This window comes from Schistocerca gregaria, chromosome 2, assembly GCF_023897955.1.
Source record: "Schistocerca gregaria isolate iqSchGreg1 chromosome 2, iqSchGreg1.2, whole genome shotgun sequence".
Lineage (NCBI taxonomy): Eukaryota > Metazoa > Arthropoda > Insecta > Orthoptera > Acrididae > Schistocerca > Schistocerca gregaria.
In genome coordinates, this window is record NC_064921.1 from 417,805,017 (window position 1) to 417,827,915 (window position 22,899).

Below are 22,899 nucleotides of genomic sequence, written 5' to 3' on the forward strand. Positions count from 1 at the left end.
AGAGGGTGTGAGAAGAATATCGAAAGCAGTAGTCCAGTCGTAACGGAATGTAGTCGCATTAAATCAGTCACACAAAAGCACACCGTTTCCTTTATTTCACTTACCCATGGTAACAGTACTGAAAACACCGCGCACTCGAAGTACTGTATCTCACCTCTTAGCAAATAAGTGAGGTGGTCTTATCATATTCGTTTTTGTATGTTATCGATGTGCACATCAGAAAGAGAGAATAAGCTGTGTTTCTTTTAAACAACTTTTGGTCTTGTTATGCCACAGACTTCGCCTCTGACTAGGCTCATATATTCTTAGTCGAAGTGTGATACACGACGGACGTATTCTCTAAAGGTGTTTCGACTTGTGATTGTATCTGTCAGATTAAGTAAGATTTATTGTAAAGGACAGCAAGGATGAATATGATGTATATGTTGGAAAGCGAAAGGAATTTATTTGTTGAATAACTATTATTTTTTTTAAAGAGAAGAACTTTCAGGTAAGACTGCTGCACTGCGCACCTAATTTTTAGAAATGATTATTGGGAGCTAGTTAATTTGGTTCACTGGCTCAGAGTTAGGAGAAAGGTCGCCCCACATCCCCCAGTCATGTATCAGCATATTAACTGATTAAGCTGTTCGACTTTTATAGAAATTCTCCGTTAATAGCGCAGACTTTTTAAATCATTGTTCACTTTTTTAAGCATAGTATTTTTCAGACCTGTGGTATGTGTCCAGAGCATGTGAAGTTTTACTCAGTGTTTTTGAATATATACTTCATTAAAAAACCGTTGTCTATCATTTCATAGTAATAGTTACTCTCCCCGTCCCGACTATCATCAGGCAATACCATATGTGTTACGGAACACATGGAAAATTTATTTAGAAATCTAGCTTAGCCATTACCTCCTTGCTGTATGATGTGCTTTCGAGAAATCCGCAACAATGTTGTGAAGACGCGATGGAAGAGGACATTTTGATTAGGGCCAGATAATTATTTTACTTCAGTTTCGTGGTTAATATAAAGACAAGTTGTATTCAGATCAGTTACAGTTCAGTTCAAATTATGTTCTGTTTAGGGCTTATGTTCGATGACAGTTTGCGAGGGACATCGTTCTGCTTATACATCGACTTTTATAGTGTGGGAAGTAAAGTTGTGCAAAAAGTTTCATACAGAAACAAATTCAGTGGGGAGGTTACAAATCTTACTGCATTGTTGATACAAAAATCACTAATATACAGAGAAAAACATCAGGTTCCACACCCAAAACGAGAAAAACAATTTTTACATATTTATGTTTTGCTAAACCCACAAAAGCTATATATTTTTGTTTTATATAAACTCGAATGTAACTGTATCCTATTAAGTTTATACAAGTTGTTGTTTTAACACTGTTTTGTATATTTTAAAGAGTTTTGTAATTCTCAATCCTGGATACATGGCGAGAACAATAAACAAAAATAAAGGAATGCTAGTGAGCAATCACAGTATTAACAACTACCATCTGTTGTGAACTCCATGGGAAATCATATGATGTAGCCTGTGACTTAATCAGACACGCAGTTAACAGCACATTGAATAATTGCAATCTCGCGAATGGCTTTTTCTGTAAATAATAAACCTGAATCAAACTGTTGCGGAAGATGAGTTAAATTTTATGACAACAATAATTTTTACTACAAAAAATAATTTTTTTTGTAATAATGAGAATAGATTGACGTCTCTTCCATTCTCTCTCCGCATATCTGTTGTAATGAATTGGACTGATTGACACGGCATGAAGTTGCCCGACATTGGATGTCAAAATATAATGGATTAAATTGATTGATGGAAATTAATATGCAAACGGTCTCACACTGGGTGCCAGTACGTGCAGCAAAATAAAATTGTACTGATGGATTAATACGATAACACATTCACCCAACACAAAGTGCCAACATGTATTGGACTGAATACGGAAATGATAAATACTTGCAAACATTTACGTTCATTACTATTATACACAGGTCAACAGTATAAATATTGTCTCAGCCTATTTGACTGAGCGTAGCCCCTTGTCAGTACTTCGGCAGGTATAGGGAGGGCGTGGGCAGCTTATGCAGTCTCTGTGCGAATGTCGCTGTAGACCGTCCCTGGTATCACGTGGCCTTCGTCTCCCGTGCCCTGAGTCGCTAAAACGGCGGTCCAGGTCGGCTCAGCCTCTTCTGCTGGTTGACAGGTGCAGTAATAGATACGGGCGCAAGTCGTCCATAGTGTGCATTGATTAGCTCTCGGGGGACGTGTTACTTTTGTATTTAGAAGCTGAGGTCAGACAAACAGATGGATCTACATCTACATACATCTACATACATACTCCGCAATACGGTGCGTGACGGAGGGTACCTCGTACCACAACCAGCACCTTCTCTTCCTGTTCCAGACCCAAACAAAACGAGGGAAAAACGACTGCCTCTATGCCTCTGTACGAGCCCTAATTTTCTTTATCTTTGTGGTCTTTCCTCGAAATGTAAGTTGGTGGCAGTAAAATTGTACTTCAGTCAGCCCCAATTGCTGGTTCTCTAAATTTCCTCAGTAGCGATTCACTAAAAGGACGCCTCCTTTCCTCTAGAGACTCCCACCCGAGTTCCTGACACATTTCCGTAACACTCGCATGATGATCATACCTCCCAGTCAGAAATCTAGCAGCCCGTCTTTGAATTGCTTCTATGTCCTCCCTCAATCCGACCTGATAGGGATCCCAAATGCTCTATCATTACTCAAGAATACGTCGTATTAGTGTTTTATAAGCGATCTCCTTTACAGATGAACCACATATTCCCAAATTTCTACCAATGAACCGAAGACGACTATCCGCCTTCCCCAAACTGCCATTACACGCTTGTCCCACTTCATCTCGCTGTGCAGTGTCACGCCCAAATATTTAATCGACGTGACTGTGTCAAGCGCTACATTACTAATGGAGTATTCAAACATTACGGGATTCTTTTTCTTATTCACCTGCATTAATTTACATTTATCTATATTTAGAGTTATTGTTGTTGTTGTGGTCTTCAGTCCTGAGACTGGTTTGATGCAGCTCTCCATGCTACACTATCTTGTGCAAGCTTCTTCATCTCCCAGTACCTACTGCAACCTGCATCCTTCTGAATCTGCTTAGTGTATTTAGAGTTAGCTGCCATTATATACACCATTCAAAAATCCTGTCCAAGTCATCTTAAAACCTTCTACAGTCACTCAACGACAACACCTTCCCGTTTTGAGGATCCGTCCTTCTACCCTTCTTATATACAGGCATCACCTGCGCTTTTTCCCAGTCGCTCGGGACTTTACGTTTGGGCAAGAGATTCGCGATAAATGCAAGCTAAGTAAGGAGCCAACATAGCAGATTACTCTCTGTAAAACCGAATTGGAATCCCATCAGGACCTGACGAGTTATTTATTTTCAACCCATTCAGCTGCTTCACAACCCCATGGAGGACTTGGATGCTAAAAGATCGAAGCACTGGACCGTAAGAATGTACGTGCCTCAGGTTCCAACGAAGCAGTTTTGCACCGTTGGCTTTCCGTCCAGCGCCTCCCCTACGCTGATTTACGCCAGTCGTTCACCAACAGCGGATGTGTTGTCAGGACACGCTCTCGCCGACAGCCTTCACTGCGTGTAGTTTTAGCAGACCTAAGCTATTTGACTTGTATACTCCGTGAGAAATAGAAATATACTAACGGGAAATAAACCTATCAGCGAAAGGTAATTAATGTAGAGTAATGAAATTTCGGAAATAAATTTGTCTAGATAACATATCTAAGTGACTTACTTCACAAGATCACAGGCTAATGTAGGCTCGAGATAAGGCATTGTAAATGTGAACTTGTAACCTCCCAACAATAAAAAATATAAGTATATAACATTGGCGTTTAGTGTAACCTCGCAACAGTAAAAATAATTATATATAACATTCACATTTAGTATAACCTACCAATAATACTATGTGACTAACCTCTCAATAAAATTGTGGCTCACTTTTAACCTTTCAATAATTGACTGTGAATCTAAACTGATAAATTTGGTGGTCAACAGTGCTGCGTCATGGCCCTGACAGATCACAGTGAATATATTGAAAACTCTTACCTTAATGAAGTCGCCGGATAACGCGTATATATCAGCTCCTATAAGAAATTTTTCTGGCACAGCCCAGTGCAATGCTGGCCGATAGATTTGTCATGTGTAAAAAGAAACAACTGATTTTTCTTTACAATAATCGGGATGACCTGGAATCTGAGAAATTAGTAAATTCTTTAAATTGAGATGAATGATTGTCAGAAGTTAATTTTTATAAGAAAGATTATTATTAAGAAATTAAAAAAATACATGGGACTTGATATAACAATAGTAGATATGCGCGAGGCTGCTTTTACCTTATATTGCAACGCTCAGACACCGCCATCGCTCCCCACGACCGGTCCCGCCAACTCGATACTCCAGACTGCTAGCTGCTACTTACTCCTACTGCCACACGGTTCCTACTGCAGTCAACACTGCTCTCTGGTCATATCGCAGGCAGCTCGTGAGCAATCCATCAAAATTACATCTGCTCGAGTGCGCTAGCAATAAATTCCTTAGTCATGGACCTCTTACAAACTGATAGTACATTAATAACCAATGCATCTGCCAAAGTGTTGAATGCAAGTATGCAAACGTGCTTGCATTGTTTTGTAGAGTTGCCGGATGTCAGTTTATGGAATGGTGTTACATGCCAGTTGCGTATAGTCAATCAATATAAGTTCGGATAATGTTCTGTGCATGACGCCGGAGTTCTCTTCCAATGATGTCCCACATGTGCTCGACTGGTAACAGATCTAGAATAAGATTTTCACTCTGCAGCGGAGTGTGCGCTGATATGAAACTTCCTGGCAGATTAAAACTGTGTGCCGGACCGAGACTCGAACTCGGGACCTTTGCCTTCCGCGGGAAAGTGCTCTACCAACTGAGCTACCCAATCATGACTCACGCCCCGTCCTCACAGCCGTGCTTCCGCCTGTACCTCGTCTCCTACCTTCCAAACTTTACAGAAGCTCTCCTGCGAAACTTGCTGGACTAGCACTCCTGAAAGAAAGGATATTGAGGAGACATGGCTTAGCCACAGCCTGGGGGATGTTTCCAGAATGAGATTCTCACTCTGCAGCGGAGTGTGAGCTGATATGAAACTTCCTGTCAGATTGAAACTGTGTGCCGGACCGAGACTCGTACTCGGGACCTTTGCCTTTCGCGGGGAAGTGCTCTACCAACTGAGCTACCCAAGCACGACTCACGCCCCGTCCTCACAGCTTTACTTCCGCCAATACCTCGTCTCCTACCTTGTCCGCGAAAGGCTAAAGTCCCGAGTTCGGGTCTCGGTCCGGCACACAGTTTCAATCTGCCAGGAAGTTTCATATCAGCTCACACTCCGCTGCAGAGTGAGAATCTCATTCTGGAAACATCCCCCAGGCTGTGGCTAAGCCCTGTCTCCTCAATATCCTTTCTTTCAGGAGTGCTAGTCCAGCAAGTTTCGCAGGAGAGCTTCTGTAAAGTTTGGAAGGTAGGAGACGAGGTACAGGCGGAAGTACGGCGTGAGTCATGATTGGGTAACAGTTCTGGTGATCGAACAGACAAGGGACAAGCCAATACTCTGTAGAGTATGTTGGTTTTCAACAGCGGTATATGGGTGAGCGTTATCCTATTGGAAAACAGACTGTAAATGCTGTTCATGAATGCCACCATAATAGTCGAATCACCAGACCTACGTAAGAATTTACAGTCAGTACATGGGACATCCACGAGTAGGCTCCTGCATTCATACGAAATCGCAACCCAGCCCGTAACTCTACAATTGGGTCAATTGTGTGTAGCACGCAGACGGCTTGGTTGCAAGCCGTTAACAGGGCGTCACATAACAAACACACGGCCACCTCCGGCACCGAGGTAGAACCAATCAGACACAAATGAGCGCTCGCTTGACACCACTGAAGTCACAAATGGTGATGGTTTGGGATCGGTAGACTGAACGCTACAGGGCGTCTGACTCGGACCTGTCCTTGAAGTAACCGATTCGTGTCACTGTGGTGCCAACTGCTGCTCAGATTGCTGCTGCAGATGCAGTAACATGCGCCAGAGCCATCTGCCTTCTCGGTAGTGCTACGTGGTTGTCTGGAGCCCAGTCATCTTATGACCGGACATTCTCATGGGCACCATGTGCCATGGCTACATTTTTCCAGTATTGCAGAAGAAACCTCCAGCTTCTCGTGGCCCTATTACAAGACCTCGTTCAAAATCACTGAGTTCTTGATAATAGCGTCTTTGTCTCCTCAAAGACATTCTTGGCCAACATACACCACATCCGACCTCAAAGGCAGCTAACGCTCACGACCGTGAGAAGGCGTATTTAAAGCACACCTGATTCGCATGCTGTTAGTGGCGCTACCAGCGCCAGTCTTTCGCAACTGTGAAATTTGAACAGACATCATCTTTCAGATGTAGAAACTCGAGTTTCAACTTTCTTTCATATCGCCCATCGCCTTCTTGGTGTTACAACAGACAAAAGTCTAAATACATAAGAATTTTTTCTCGACTGAAAAGGAAGATGCCTGCGTGGCCACCGAATACTGCGGTGCTAGAACTACGACAGAAACTATGAAAACAGTAAAATATGCCTTCTCGTTGCAATTTTCACTTCAGCTAATGTCTGTGGCAGAATGTGCAAGAACTAGGATTAGCAGTGGAATACACGAATAGAGAAGTCCGATTATTTTGCCGCGGGTGTGAAGCAGTAAGACATCTCCCATCAGAAAGTGTTGATGAAGTGTGTGTGATGCTAATGGACGAAGAAAGCTTCTGAAATTGGCAGGCTGTGCGGTCAGCCAGTGGATGTAAAATGCCCGTATACCAATAAAAATGTGTAATTTTTTAATCAGAGGCACCAGATCATGAATGCTGCATAAGTTTGGTATAGTACATGATCTGAAGGGAGCTTTTATTACAAAACTGTCATCAGAGCCTCCCTCACTATTTCTGTTTCCGTTGACGGCCGGAAAACCCATGACTGAAATATTTATGGTCGGAAAGAAGAAGCTGACGTCATAGGTCACAAAGCCCACTGTCGGAAAGCCAACGACACCGTGGAATGGTGAATGGTTATATCACAAGCTGATGATAAACAGCAGAATTAATGGAAGGATTCAAGTTAATACGAGTAGAAAAATGATACATGTGCTGCGTTACGAGTTTCTATGCTTACGTAGGTAGGCCACTGTGGCATTAACGTTTTCTTATAATATTGGCAAATGTGGAACGTTGTTCTTATTCGTTTTTTTTTACGACTGGCGTTAGTTATTAAAGTGAGGGATGTACATTTGTATCCACAGGCGCAGAATGACCGTTTAAATTTACGAGTATAGAAGTACGCACGTCAAAAGCGCAAAAAGTCGAAATCAGTTCAAATCAAATGGCCCTGAGCACTATGGGACTTAACTTCTGAGGTCATCAGTCCCCTAGAACTTAGAACTACTTAAACCTAACTAACCTAAGGAAATCACAAACATCCATTCCCGAGGCAGGATTCGAACCTGCCAACGTAGCGTCGAAATCAGTTGATCGTGGCTTAAATGGGAGTGATTTTGCTGCAGCATGCTTCTCCAGCAGAAGTTAGCGTACGTAACTTAAAGCTGGGTTACTTTGGCACAATTTGACGCATAATCCAAGCAATGCTATGGCGCATGTAGGACGACCGAAGCAGGAAATTTTTGGGGGGGTGGGGGGGGGCGCTGATTGACGGAGACAGTGACGAGGTTGATTTGAATGTTTAAAGTTAAAATATTGTACTGTCGGATATTGAAACAAAACGAACTTAAGTAAAATAAAAGGTAAATTCAATAGAGACAACGAAAATAAGTAAATTATACGAATGCAAGAAAAAAAACCGATTACGAAATCAATACTGATTGGGAAAAAATGAATGGAAGTGTCACGGAAGCTAAATGGAACGCACAACAGCCGGCTTTCGTCCTAGCAAGATAAGCTGAACGGAGCACAGTGGGACACCACACGTGTGGGTGCTGTGGTGGGCAACAGATATGGGATAGCTGTGGCGGATGGTGGTGCATTGCATCGTGAGAGTAGCTGTGTTGGCGTCGTTGTATACAAGATTTTAGCAGTTGAAGACGATGTATGTGCCGCTATTCAGACGTGAGAGCCTAGGTTCATTTGTGTGCACTATAAAAATATAGATTCCGATGAACACATAGTAGAAATGCTGCAGTAGAGATACTGTTCGCGCACTTCCAGTGCAAAACTGAAATAACTCGTGGCAGTAACGTCAAGGCTGTAACATGGTAAGGCGCTGCAGTCATGGACTGTGCGGCTGGTCCCGGTGGAGGTTCGAGTCCTCCCTCGGGCATGGGTGTGTGTGTTTCTCCTTAGGATAATTTAAGTTAAGTAGTGTGTAAGCTTACGGACTGATGACCGTAGCAGATAAGTCCCATAAGATTTCACAGACATTTGAACATTTTATTCCGTAGCATGGTAAGGAACTCGGTGAAAACCATGCGCGGTTGTCTGCAACACCTGTTTAAGTAGGTATTGGCTTATGTGTCCAGGGTGACTGGCCAGGTGAGTTAATGCAACTGTTATTCGAAAATCGACATTATCAATGATTAAAAATGGTACTTTTGATCTGCTCGCCATTAGTCCACTTGTTTATCCACCTCCAAATTAATTTTAAAGCGCCTTTCTAATATGAAGATTAAACAGAAGCCGAAAAGAAAGACGTTCATGCGGACGCACTGTGCAGTAGTCACTCTCGCGAAGGGGACTCTACCGATGAGATCAGCAATGAGTGAGAAATACCCATCACATTTGCGAGAAACAGACTAGGACCTGGTGAGTCTACGTTTAGTGCACCAGTAATTTAGTTAGCGTGTAAAGGAAATTTTGATATTTTGAGAGGTGATAGTACCGACCGAAACGAGGACGCAGTTCCAAGAAGTATGGGCTCTAAAATGTATACCTTAAGAGCTATGAGCACTTGTTCATATTCGCTACTTGAAACACTTCTATTCTGCTAAAAAAGTGCTCATAGGTCTGAAGGTATACATTTTAGAGCCCATTTTACTGAAATTTTTATTCTTGTTTTGGTGGATACTACTACCTTTCAAAATATTCGACACTTTTTTTACACCCTTTGTATTACACTCCATAACTGACTAAAAACCTGATGAATTCCAGTTTCTATAAAACAGTTCAGTCTCTTAAAAACTGATTTTAGTGCTGAGGTAGTCTTAGTAACTAAAAGAAATACTGCACGACAGCTACGGTGGGAGGTGCGAATCCTGTCTCGGGCATGGGTGTGTGTGATTTCCTTAGGTTAGTTAGGTTTAAGTAATTCTAAGTGCTAGGGGACTGATGGCCTCAGATGTTAAGTCCCATAGTGCTCAGAGCCATTTGAACCAAAACAATGACTATAACTGCTACTACTTCAATAGCCTACCAACTAGAGTACTGCCTCCTTTTTCTACAGTTCAGTGGTTAGGTTTTTCGCTAATTGTATTCTTGTATCTGGTTCCAGACTGCTTCGAAACTGGAGATATTGTTTTGGCATTGCTACCGCTGCCAGGATCTCAACTTATCCAGTGAAACTGTGCAGTCTCAAGAACATTATGCCAGTCGTGTGGCAAAAATTGAGATGGATGATTAATTTCTGATAACTATACAATTTTTGTGAGCCATTCCAGGCGACTGAGTTATGTCTTGAGGATAAGAGACCATTACCCCTATATCGAAAGGAAAAGACCATCCTAGATGGAAGCCGGAGGAGAGCTGACAAAATTATGCCCCGACCAGTGAGACGGAGGCAAAGCTGTCCGCACATGGGTGGAGCAGTAGAACGTGCCAACTATTTACCGTCATAAAAAAAAAAAACGTTGGGAGTCTTTCCGAATATGCAGAGCGATATCTAGCGTGACCCATACTCTAAGCACGTGTTTGAACTTTGACAAATGAAACAGAAGAATTCCAACTATGTCACGTGCACGCCATCTCTCTTCAGTACAGAGACGCGATACGCCGTATTGAAGCCGGTATGTATATATGTCGTTTCTAAGCATCACGAAATTGAGAATCTGCCGTCATTAAGTTATTATTTGTTAAGCATCAGAATAAAACTGACGATCTCTCATCGTTAATTTATTATTTTTTTGCAAATAAAGTGCGTCCTGTAGGATTATAGCGTTTCAAGACAACAGCACGCCGAGAATCCATAAAACATTCGATGTTCTTGGTAGAGTTTGTTATAATTAAATGTCAGTTAATAAAATATGTACAATGAAAGCTTTCAGGTGATATCAAAATACAAAGTATGATTACATAATGCTCGCGGGTGATAGAGCGCAATGGGCAGAGTTGCAGAATTGTAAAATATCAGGTGATTTGTTATTGGTTCGCGTCTCAATGTATCCAACATCTGCTTACTATCCTTCGCGTTTGTCTGATTGGATTAATCTACAAGACAGCTTGCACTACCTGCAGGAAGATATTTAACAGTTTTGTAAGTTTCGTATTTCACGTGTTGCAAAGAATCTGTTGCTGAACAGGGACAATGATGTAGTAAGAATGTCTTTAGAATATTAGTAAAAGCGAGAATGGTGAAATAATTTTCATCCTTTTTGGAGAACTACTATTTATAATCAAGTTTTTATAAGCCTATGACCTTATTGGAAGGACATGGTACTTTCCTTTCGCCATTAACGAGTCCGTGGATGCTGAAGTGTTTATGTATACTACAGACAGAACAACGTGAGTATCAGACGGACAAGGGGGAATATGAACGTTTTGATAGAGCTAACGTAGAAATTTTTGGCCCATTCTTTTTGTAAACATTGTAATGCGCGAGCCAGATAGAGCGGATAGCCGCTGGAGCGCGCTGCGATAGTATATACCATGTTGAGGCACACGTACCATATGCACAAGTCGCGTTGTTTCTGACAGCAGCGCGCTCAGATCGCCACGCTCATCTGCTTTCGAAAGCGCTATCCGTGTGCCGACGGCTTAACCTTGGGGATGCATATGAGGAACGATCAAAAACATTGGCTACCTAAAAAGAGAGTCCTGTCCTGTAGAACATGAGCTGCAAAAAGTTAATAGATAAATTAGTTAGTGAAAGATAATATATGTAATTAAAATATCTCTCTGTATTTAACACTTCGTTAAGTAATGTTATCGTTACCTTTATATTCGAATCTGAGTAATGACAAAAAAATGCAAGACCTAAGAACAGAATTAAATCAAGTGACGAATTTGACTGATCGTTGGATAAGTAAGAACCAAGACAGCAACAGATTTGGCATCTTCCCACGCAGACTAGGATTTAAAAGTCATATGTACCGCCATTTTTATTAATAAAGATATCTCAAGCATCAGGTACACTCTGCAAATCACTTGTGTTGTGGCGGAGTGTTGTTCTTTTTACATCGTATATTAGTGTGTCTTCACATTCCATTCCTGGGTGGCAACATGGGAATAATGACTGCTTGTATGCACTCTAACGGGCTATTTAATATTTCCCTATCTTTATCTTCGGGGTCTCAGCATGTGTAGACAAAAAGTTTCGTAATTTATGCTGTGTAAAGCAGTTCTTTCAGGTCTCTGAATAGGTTTTGTAGTACGTCGGTCGTCTTTCTTCGGGTGACTGCCACTGCCAATAATAGTCTCAGTGTTATGCTTCTGGCTGATATTTGTTTCTCATGTCCAGAGAACGTCAATGTCGAGTCCTCTTTTGCCCTGATTCATGCAGTATTTTTTTTTCAAAATTACGTTCTTTGTCTTTTTTTACCGTACTTTATAATGTGTGATGTGTAACACCAGTTCATCAATAGGTCGTTCCATATTTTACGTACTATAATATTTACCTTGCACCTTTTCTTTCCCTTTGCTACATGTCCATGTTCATAGACGATCCTTAATGTATGTGTATTCATTATGAACAGTAATGTCAGACTCTGGTATATGTAATTTTTGGCATCTCAATAGAAGAGAGCAAAAATTTAGTCAGCAAGACAGTGGAAGACACGAATACGATTCTAATCCTCCTCTGTCATACTAATTGAAAAATGGCTCTGACCACTGCGCGACAACTTCTGAGGTCATCAGTCGCCTAGAATTTAGAACTAATAAAACCTAACTAACCTAAGGACATCACACACATCCATGCCCGAGGCAGGATTCGAACCTGCGAGAGTAGCGGTCACTCGGTTCCTGACTGTAGCGCCTAGAGCCGCACGACAACTCCGGCGACCATACTAATTGAATCAGTTATGAAGTTTAATAAGGGCGTTTGAATTTGCTCCACAATGACGGATTCGGTCTGTATCGCAAGAATTGTGCAAGGAAACCTGCTGCCTAGCTCATTTAAGTGCCGCAGAGCTGTGTATAACGTAACTGGCTTTGAATTTCGTACTAACCCCCCCCCCCCCCCTAAATGAGGTCACAATAAATTGCTGTAAGCAATAAATCTTCGAAGTCAAATCAATTACAGACTCTGTAGTGTTCATTCAATTCGCCATTGAGATCACCGTGTGGCATCTGGGTGCGTACAAGATCTAACTGGAAATAGTCATGGAATTTCAATTGAATAATAATAATACAGTTAATCATATTCGATTAGCAGTGTTAGAGGAGTCACGACCAACTGTTATACACTGTCCTGAACAAACTATTTATCTAAGTAAATTATGTGTCATCTGTCACAGGGCGTTCGACCACCAGAAAACAATCACGTATCGACTGACAGTTGCAAACTCACATACATTAGACCATCCAAAATTGATAATTAAGCTCTCATCTTCAGTCCGCAATCACGTATTAAAAAGAAAAGAGAGTGTTTACGTTTGAAACTAGAATCCATGTGGCATGCGTGTGTCAACACGAACAGTAACGCAACAAAAATGACATTACTAATACCATGTTTCCAGTTAGTTTCAATGCTGTATTAGAGCTTTTTGTAAAATCATCTGACATCCGAATCCATCTATACAATTTCTTAACACTAATGTCGTCTTCGAACGCACGTAGGGAGTTCTACAGTGGTAGGCGGGAAGAGCAGATACGACACCAGTGTCAGGAAATAGGGAAGAACTAAGTCCACGTCCTCACAGGTGTAATGCATTAATTTTAAGTACTTCCACTTTTAATTTAGAGTAATTTATAGCGTCTTTATGTCATTCACATGACGATGAATAGAATTCACTCGAAAGTATGGGAATTTAATGTTATTAAAAACAGTTGTTAACATATCAAATAGTGGAATGATACAGAAGAAAATCACTTACTACATACAAAGCCCCTACGGTGGTCACTTTCAGCCAAACGTCACTTGTAGTATTATGTTATCGGTACTTTTCATGCACAATCCTTCCAAGCCGGATGTAGGCCTATTGTGCATTGGCGTTCATTTCTCGTCTCTGTCGTTTGTGCCTGTCTATGAGAGAAGATCGGGTGGGGACTGGTCCATGTATTGCAATAATTTGTTATACAACAATATAACCTTCACGGAAAAAATACGGTTTTCGTGGAACCTAAGCGGTTCCTGATATTTGAGGCAGCAAAAAGCATCCACTTTCAGTTTTCTGTCATTCTCGTGATTGTTTTTTCTCAAATTGAGATGAACGTGCTATAACGTTACTTAATAATAATTTTAATTTGCTGTCAATCCAGCTACTCATGTTATTATGTTTTACACTAAGGCAGAAGAGGTGTTTGATTTCCAAAAAAAAATCAGAGGGAACGAACAAATGATAAAAAGCACTTTACAGTACAAGGTGCATTGTATTCTCAACAACGTCGAAACATTCAGGCATTATTCGATGACTGCTTCCATCAAAAAACCTATCTTATTTTCCTTTTCTTGTCTTCACCATTAAATCGTGTGCGGGATGTGACGTAACCACTGTGCGAAAATATTTTAGTGAAAATAACGTTTCTGTTTGCACAAACTACACTTTACTTCAATACCATCCATAGACATTTTTCGCCTGTAAACGTCTGAAACTTACTTTATCAAATACTTGAGTTACAGGACGTAGCTTTACAGGTTTAAGCACGCAGGTAGGCTGCTGCCTGGAGGATTACTGTACAGCAACGCTAGTTACTCTTATCTTAATGTATGGATGTACAGGCGCAATCTTCAGCCGTAGCGGAGCCCAACTTCAAACTCTGTTTTCCTAGTGAGATAAGATAACGGTAAGAAGAACTGGATCTCCGTCATGCAATACAACAGATAAGCCGCAGCACGCTAGTCTAGGCTCAAAGATGTTACCGGGGTTCTACGTATTTCGTACTGACCAGCATTACATGCCTTGCAAAACTCTTTCTGAAAAAGACTGGATTAATATTTGACAAACGTGCAGCTTAACAAATACTGTTTCTCAACAACAGAAATTAAGAGAAACTTTCACATCTCAACGTCTGTTTCATCATGTAGCTTGCTCTCTAGAAACCAAATTATTCGACTTTCAGCAGAGATTATAACATCCTGTTCAAGGCTACTAGTTGCTGTCATCGAATTCAGCTAAACTTTAGTCTTTCTCAAACCAGTGCCATATTTAGATGCAGGTCTGCCAAGCCTTCTTTCCGAATGCATTCCAATTCTTCCTACAGATCTGACGATCACTACTAAAATTGCACATAAATTTGTTAAAAAGAGTACGCCATTTCTTCATAACTCCCGACTTAGATAAAATCATAAAAATAGTTCCTATAGAAAAACAACACGAATTTTCTTCTTATTAAATATTTTCAGCCGATATTGTTTCCCCTTGAGACTGCCATTTTTTAATTACTTGGCATGAATACCAACAAAAATTTATTTTGTCGGTTCACGGTACAACCGATGTGTTCAGTAACCCACTCATCGTTATCAAATGGATTACTTCGGGTTTTACGAATATAGTGCTCATACCGACATATGTAGAGAAGGTTAAGCTTTGCCCTGTGTTTTATTTAACGATGTTTCGCTTTCAAATCGGTTCACTAAGTACAAGATCATATTTTCCATCCACGTTGTTTCAGTTCCAACTAAAATTTTATTTCTTTTCTTAATCCTGTTCTTTTAGTTCCACAAAATTACCTAAATTAAAAGGAAAGCAATTAAAACATGAACAACATTCTTAGATAATGAACAGTTAGGGCGTAGTTGTCCATAGGTGTGAAACATATCTCAGTACCGGGATGTGTCCAAGATGGGCACGAAGAATGCAACCAAACTGACGAATGCGGAAGAGGAACTGTAAGAAACATGTTGGTATAAGGAAGCATTCAGCTCCATTTAAATGTAGAGAAATTAGACATGTTTATGATTACGTCATTTCAATTATCTTATCTTCGGTGTATTGTTAATTTTCTTCAGCTAAATAAGCAATAACTAAAAGAGTATGAGATAGTGTACACAAACTTTTCAGAAGTTTCATATGGATATGAATACTGAAATATGCCAAATTATATCCACTAAAGTGAGTGCAATATAAAATTTTGTCTCTAGTAATTCATAGTTTCCCTCACGCAAGTTTTCGGTATGCACCAGGAAGTGAAGATTATTGAATCAGGGCAGATACCATGTAAATGACATTTTTCCTGTGAAAACGTTCACACCTTCAATGAATTAGACTAGGTATAATAGCGCTACATACAATTCAAGCCACTATTATTTCCTATCCAAAAATTACGTTTCAGATATAGAAATGGGAAACGTCATTCACGGAAAAGAGAAGAAACCAAAATTTCTCAAAGTTATTTTATTTTATTGTTGGGTTCGCTCACATAGTTCATATGTACGATTGAGGCACGTGTAGAAACGACTTTCTACATATATCTCTGTACACGAATCAATAAATTACCATCTTAAAAATTCTTGACTAACATATTTCCTTGTGTACCAATAATGAAGTCTATCGTACTTAACTTTTCTACTGGTGTAGTGGACGTTGCCTGAAGATACTTTCTTCACAGTCTGACGAATTTTTCAAGCTGTTTATATCCACATTGACAAAAGTTGTCCAACATCGACGTTCATGGGATCATCCAGTGAGTAAATTTGAGATTGTATTGTGTGTGACTCTTCGCAAATTACTTAAAGGTGAACATACAAACAAACAAAAAGATATAATATAAAATTTTAAGGCAGGTTCGAATACAAGTTATTACATATTATCATTTATGGTCAGATAATTTTCAACGTTAATTCAATATACTGAGCATCAGTCCAAAATATGGTACATGAAAATCAGTTCTTATTTTTAAACAGGCCACAACAGCTTCACATTGCAGTCGACTCTTAGTGAAATGGAAAAATGGCACTTACGTTCCAGCTAAATATTCGTCCCTCGCACTATGATATCTTGGTAACACTAAAAATATTATTAGCCATATTCAATCCACATTCACGGCTTCTAACAAATTGAGAAAATGGTACAGTACATGGAACAAGCTAACATATTATGTGCTTCTGCACCATTATCTTATTTACGAATGTAACATTTGTACTTTCAGACTCCGGGACAGGAGTAGTGATAACGGAGTATATCATTCTGCCACTATGGAATCCAAGCCGATCTCTCTTACCAACACGCAATGCTGTCACACAGAACACGTCACCAGACTTTTTCTGGCAAAAAGTGAATCCTACAACACTTTGGCACAGTGCAGTTCTGTTCTAAAATTCCTTACTGCGCCATGTGTCGGACACTTTGGCCTCGGATTTCTTGACGTTATATCTGTGACTGTTCGCGCAAATGATGATTTGAGTTCATCGTCAATCAACACGCAACGGCATGCACAGTGTAAGTGGTCCGGCCGTAAACGGTGCGTAGAATTCATCACAGCAGTGCGAAAGTCCGCGGATACAACATGAGGCCGAAACATCACAAAGGACATTTGCTGGCTACTTCGGTAACTAACAGTTCACGTATTGCGTTTTGAGAGGTGCACAAGAGGATGGACAATTACTTACGCTCACAGCGGAACCGCGAACGAGCGGGCGCAAGCAAGGACTCCAAAGAGTAGTGGAGGAGATGACACTGCGCGTCAGAGGCGTGGTTCGAGCCACCAGTTTCCGTCGCGCGCCAGGTCCCTCCGCAGAGAGCGCGCTCGCAGCCAGGCCGCCGACCCCAGCAGCAAGAAGTACACCAGCCAGCCGACCAGCACGGCCTCCACGATGCCGAAGGAGCTCCACAGCAGCTCCTCAGGGACCCGAGCCCCCTCCGTGGTCGTAGACGCTTCTGGGCCCACCTCAGCTGCAACTGGCGTGGTCGTTGCAGACCCGGTGGTCGTCGCACATCGCTCTTGACTCCTGGCGAACTCAGGTTTGTTCTGCCACAACAGGCTGCAGTCCCAAGGATTGCTGTTCGCACGCACTGATGTCCCGTTGTCCACCAGAGACCAGTTCACAGCCACGAGGCTGTTGTTGGAAATGTCGAGGCTTTTCAGGTGCAGCCCCTTTAACGTTCGCTCTCCGAGCGACGACAGCTCGCACGAACTGACGTCGAGTTCCTCGAGATTGGGTGGCAATGTTATGTTCAACTTGCCGATTGGGTTCCCGGCCAATGACAGCCGTTTTAGTTGCAGTAGGCTGGAGAAATCTTTATCCGAAATATTCTTCATTTGGTTCCACGATAAGTCCACAACTTGAGTACTTACAAATGGGTTCAGCGTTCCCACCGGCAGGTACTGTATTCTGTTGTGGTCGAGATAAAGTTCTGAGACGTACATGCGGTGATCAGGCCAACGATGCACGAAATCAAAGATTTCATCTGTATCGATGGATATGTGATTGAACGAAAGATTCAGTTTTAATGGAAAACTTACGCTTATGTTCTCTATCTGTGGAACTGAATAAAGTCCACGATTGGAACAGTCTAAAACGTCGGAAATAAGATCACATTTTCCTATTTCGTCCAACGCCACAACGCCGGTCAGCAGCGAAAATAGTACGCTAGTGGTGAACTGCGCTCGAACGTTAATCATGTCGCAGCCTTTGCGCCGTTCACCTGACGGCGCGGCAGCATGCGGGCCTCGAGATGTCCTCCAGTTCCAGACAGAATCGGGCTCTTCACTCGACTGACCCGGCGCACCAGCGACAAACACTCCTCCGGTCGGCCTGCAGGCTTATCACCGCCGCGACACCTCGCTGATACGCTATCAGCTATCGCTGAATTACTCGCCCAGTTCTGCGGTATTTGTGGCACTGTCTGCGTAAGTTGCAGACGAAGTTTCTTCTTAAATATATCGAAGATTTAATCGGAACAGAAGCTCTTCTTCAAAACCGAGAAGCAATCGAGTGGATAAAAAGAGGTATTAAGGGAGTTATAATGAGTCTCCTGCTCAATTGATATCTCTGAATATTTTGGACTTGCGTAACATGAGTTTACGGACCACACTAATGTATCCAGGCTAGAAATGCCAACCATGCCGACCAAATTCAGGTGTAGGAACATACGATAATTTTTGGCCAGTACTTCAGTATGGTGACAGATTTCAAAATCATATGAAGAGACAAGCGCTACTGATCGTGATAAGGAGCTTCCTCCAGTTCCTACAATTGTTAGATGTGTGTGTGTGTGTGTGTGTGTTGAGCGCAGCATTTGTAAATGTTTTGCCTTCAACACATTTGTTCTGTATGACAGAGTAAAGCTATTTGGAGTGCGTAGCTACTTGTTCATGTACTGAATTTTGGGGTGACTACATATTTTTGCCATAATTTGTATAACGTGTGGACAGCTAAGTAATCCTTCGCCGCTCATGCATGGCATTGTGCCTTGAAACAGAAGCAGGGCGTTCACTACGGAACAAACGACGGAAATGAACTGAGTCTTTTAGTATCGGTGGGGACGCATGCAGAATTGCTATACTTTGAACAAAACGTTATAAAGTCCAAAGTCTTAAAGGAAATGCAACTAAATTTGGCACAGTTCTTAAGGAGTATTATTTGAATATATAGATACGTTTTAATGTTTATTGAAGTTACACCTTTTTAATTATGAACAATTGAAATTTTTTCTACATGACGTAGTACATATGTATTTTTGTACAAAGTCTGAGATACCACTATTACAAATAACTGTGGAACAGAATATTTATTTCTTCTTTTGGTAGATTTTTATAGCTTTCCAGAATTCAGTGGAAAATGTACAGAATTTTATAAACTTTCTCTAACATAAATGCCTCACTATTGAACCGAATGAAAATTCCTTCCACAGAATGTTTCATTGTAGTACTGAGTAACTGTATGCCAAATTTAAGTACATTAATGTCAGTGGTTTGTAGCGAATAGGTACATAAAGCTGCCAAAATGTAGGTTACGCGAAACCTAAATCGAAGTTTTTACAGTACTTGTATTAGGCCTTAACTTATCTGGGTGAACTAGTTCAAACCACATCCGTTCTCCACTTCAAGCAGTCTTTTCTTTACCTCTTTCTTAGGTTAACCTGATTTAGAATTTGAGTAACAATAATTTTAGCTGTATCAGTTTGTTACTAATTTCCTTCAATTTTGAGAGTTTGAATGTCCTGGATGAAATCCTAGAGTGTGTAGAGTCTGTAGTCTGCCAAGATTAGCACAGTTAAAAACTTAACATGGATCACACGCTGTAACTTCATCACCAGTTTTGGAAACGTTGCCTTGAGGCATGGTTTTCCTATCACGGAGATGTAATTTTCATTAGGATTTTGATGTTTTCCATGTGTACAGTTTTGTAGAAGTTCTGCATCTGCAAAACACCGAAATATTCTCCACATTGTGATTCCATAAAACTGCAAGGGTCCATCGCAGGGGTAAGTGATATGAGGGAATACAGAACAACAAAGGGGCGTTGCTCCTTGCAGTCGTTTGTTAGTTATTATTTTACCCCACTTAGGAGTGGAATTCGAACGTAACATTCAGAAATTGAAACTTCAATACCATGTAGTGAAGGAAGATCCAGTAAAAAATGTTCACAATTTTTGTCGCTTTCGCTTACGTCCCCGTTAACAATTTTACCTGTCTTCAAAATAGAAATTAGTGATAGTTTCTAATAGCTTCTGTTTCATAATGTATTTACCATGTAAATGGTTTGTTATAATACTTCTGCTTAACCCTCGAGAGGACGCGTGCGTCGTCTTACATTAGGGGGCACGAGGCGTACTTTGTGCTCCATACTAATCCATCACCTTAGTAGAGACGTATTCAGGGAATACCTCGCTTATTAGTATTTTCTTATCATCTCTAGTTGGGGTTAACTGACATAATTAACTGACATAATTTGTCACAGATGGGATGCTTCTAGTAAAATTATGGGTAACGATCCCTAATACATAAAAGTCTGCTAACTTTCTGCATTAAAGCATTTTTGTTTTATTATTTGAATAAAATGGTTTCTTTTGTTAAGATTCACAATTACTAGCTTGCTTTTGGTTCCTTTTGTTAGGATTCACAATTCCGAACTGGCGTTTTAAGCTGGTTTTCCTTCTATTTTGCCTTGCTTTCACCGACACTGCAAATTTCCTTCCACCTACCTTGTCTCTTCACATTAAATATATCTCATCTGCAAGCCCAAAATTATTTTCATTACTATCATTGTATAAGAATAATATACAGTAAAATTGAAAAAACAAATGGAGGATCTGTTACATGACTATTAGTTTCTCTCTAGGAAAGATAAAGGCACGAGAGACGCAGATACAAGTTGCGATTGATAAAGGAAGCAAGACTACAGAAATATTGAGAAACGGTCATAAAGTTTGTCGAACTGGTTACAGTTTTCTGTAGTGTCAAATGGTACAAGATGTTCGAAATTCTGATAAAAGTAACGGTAACCTATAGAGAAACACGGATAATATACAAAATGCACAAGAATCAAGAGGGAACAATAAAAATGGGGGACCAAGAACGAAATTCGCAGATTAATATAAAGGTGTAAAAAGGAATGTAATCTTGCGCCTGTACTGTTCAATTTATACACCGAAGAAGCAACGAGAGAAAGAAAAGGAAGATGCAAGAGTGTAATTAAAATTTCAAGTGAAAGGATATCGACGGTAAGATTCACTGATTAAAATTGCAATCCTCAGTCAAAGCGAAGAAGAATTACAGGATCTGTGAATGGAATGAATAGTCTAAGGAGTACAGAATATGAATAGAGAGTAAACGGAAGAAGTAAGAAATGAGAAGTAGCAAACAATGAGAACAGCGAGAAGAGATGAAGTTAGGATATTTTGCTACCTATGCAATAAAATAACACATGACGGACGGAGCAAGGAAGAGATCAAATGCAGACTATCACTAGCAAAAATTGCATTCCTGGCCAAGAGTACTCGGCGGCGAGGAGTGGCAGCGTTGTTTGAGGCGCCACGTCACGGACTTCGCGTCCCCTCCCGCCGGAGGTTCGAGTCCTCCCTCGGGCATGGGTCTGTGTCTGTTGTTCTTAGCATAAGTTAGTTTAGTGTAGTTAAATTAGTGTGTAAGTATAGGGACCGATGACTTAAGCAGTTTGGTCCCTTAGAATTCACATACCATTTGAACATTTTTTGAGAAGTCTACTCGTATCAGACATAAACCTCATTTTGAGGAAGAAATTTCTGAGGATGCACGATTGGATCACAACATTGTTTGATGGTGAAACATAGACTGTTGGAAAACCAGAACAGAAAAGTTTTGAAACATTTGAGATAAGTTACTATAGAAGAATGTTGAAAATCAGGTAGACTGATAAGGTAATGAATGAGGGTATTCTCCGCAGAATCGGCGAGGAAAGGAATACATGGGAAACACTGAGGAGGAGAAGATGGGAGAGGATGGTAGGATCTCAGTTAAGACATCATTTAATAACTTTCGTGGTTCTAGAGGGATTTGTGGAGGATAATATCTGCAGAGGAAGACTGATTGGAATACATCCGGCATATAAAGGAGGATGTAGGTTGCAAGTGGTACTCTGATAGCTCATTAAGTTCGTCACTGTGAAGTTTTCACGTGACCTGAGTAAGAAAAACACCTTGTGTACCTTATAGATAAATTACTACGAAACCAGACCCACAACAGCTGCTATATTAGTGAAAACACAGAAACTAGATCGGAGATATTGTACTCAGATGACCAGGCGCAAGGTGTATTTTGTTCGCCAAACGCGACACACTCACTTTCTAACATCTCACAGACACGCTGGAAGCCGTGGACAATGGAAAGAAAACCTATCATCAAGGTAGCTGAAGCAATAATGATGGAATAGCTATTTGCCCTGACCCAGCAAAGCATGGAAAGTAGCAAAAATTGATGTTAATATCCATTTCGCGTACTTCATACACTAGCGCCCTCGCTGCAAAGTTAACTTTATTTCACTTACTGGATTTGGTGTGTGGTTGAGTAATAATGTAACTGACAGACTATTAAATATAGTACTAAGAAGATTTTCCCGACTACATATACATCTACATAGAAACTCCGTAAGCCACCGTAAGGTGCGTGGCAGAGTGTACCCTGTACCACTCCTGGTCATTTGTCCTCCTGTTCACTCGCAGATAGAACAGGGGAGAAACGACTGTCTGTAAGCATCCGTCTGAGCCCTAATTTCTCGTACCTTATCTTCATGGTCCTTATGCTCGATGTATGTTGGCAACATTAGAATCGTTCTGCAGTCAGCTTCAAATGAAGATTCTCTAAATTTTCTCAGTAGTGTGTCTCGAAACGAAAATCACCATCCTTCCAGGGATCCCCCATTTGAGATCCCGAAGCATTTCCGAAAAATTATGTGTTGTTCGAATCTAGCGGTGCGGAGTCTAGCCACCAGCCTCTGAACTGCTTCGATGTCTTCCTTCAATCCGACCTGGTACGGATCCCAAACACTCGAGCAGTATTCGAGAATAGATCAC

General features: G+C 40.9%; 2 protein-coding genes across 2 annotated transcripts in view; one reads left to right on the forward strand and one right to left on the reverse strand.

The window, feature by feature from the left end:
• LOC126323748 (uncharacterized) overlaps positions 1–22,899 on the forward strand; it is a 690,513-nt gene that overhangs the window by 583,848 nt on the left and 83,766 nt on the right. The gene's annotated exons all lie outside the window — the stretch shown is intronic.
• Positions 17,090–17,773, reverse strand: LOC126335806 (phospholipase A2 inhibitor-like). The gene has a single exon (XM_049999270.1). The coding sequence runs from the start codon at positions 17,771–17,773 to the stop codon at positions 17,090–17,092; it is 684 nt and encodes a 227-aa protein (XP_049855227.1).

What these genes read in the sequence shown, in the direction of transcription:
- LOC126335806 (XM_049999270.1), bottom strand. Translation starts at nt 17,773, where the DNA reads ATGTACGTCTCAGAACTTTATCTCGACCACAACAGAATACAGTACCTG.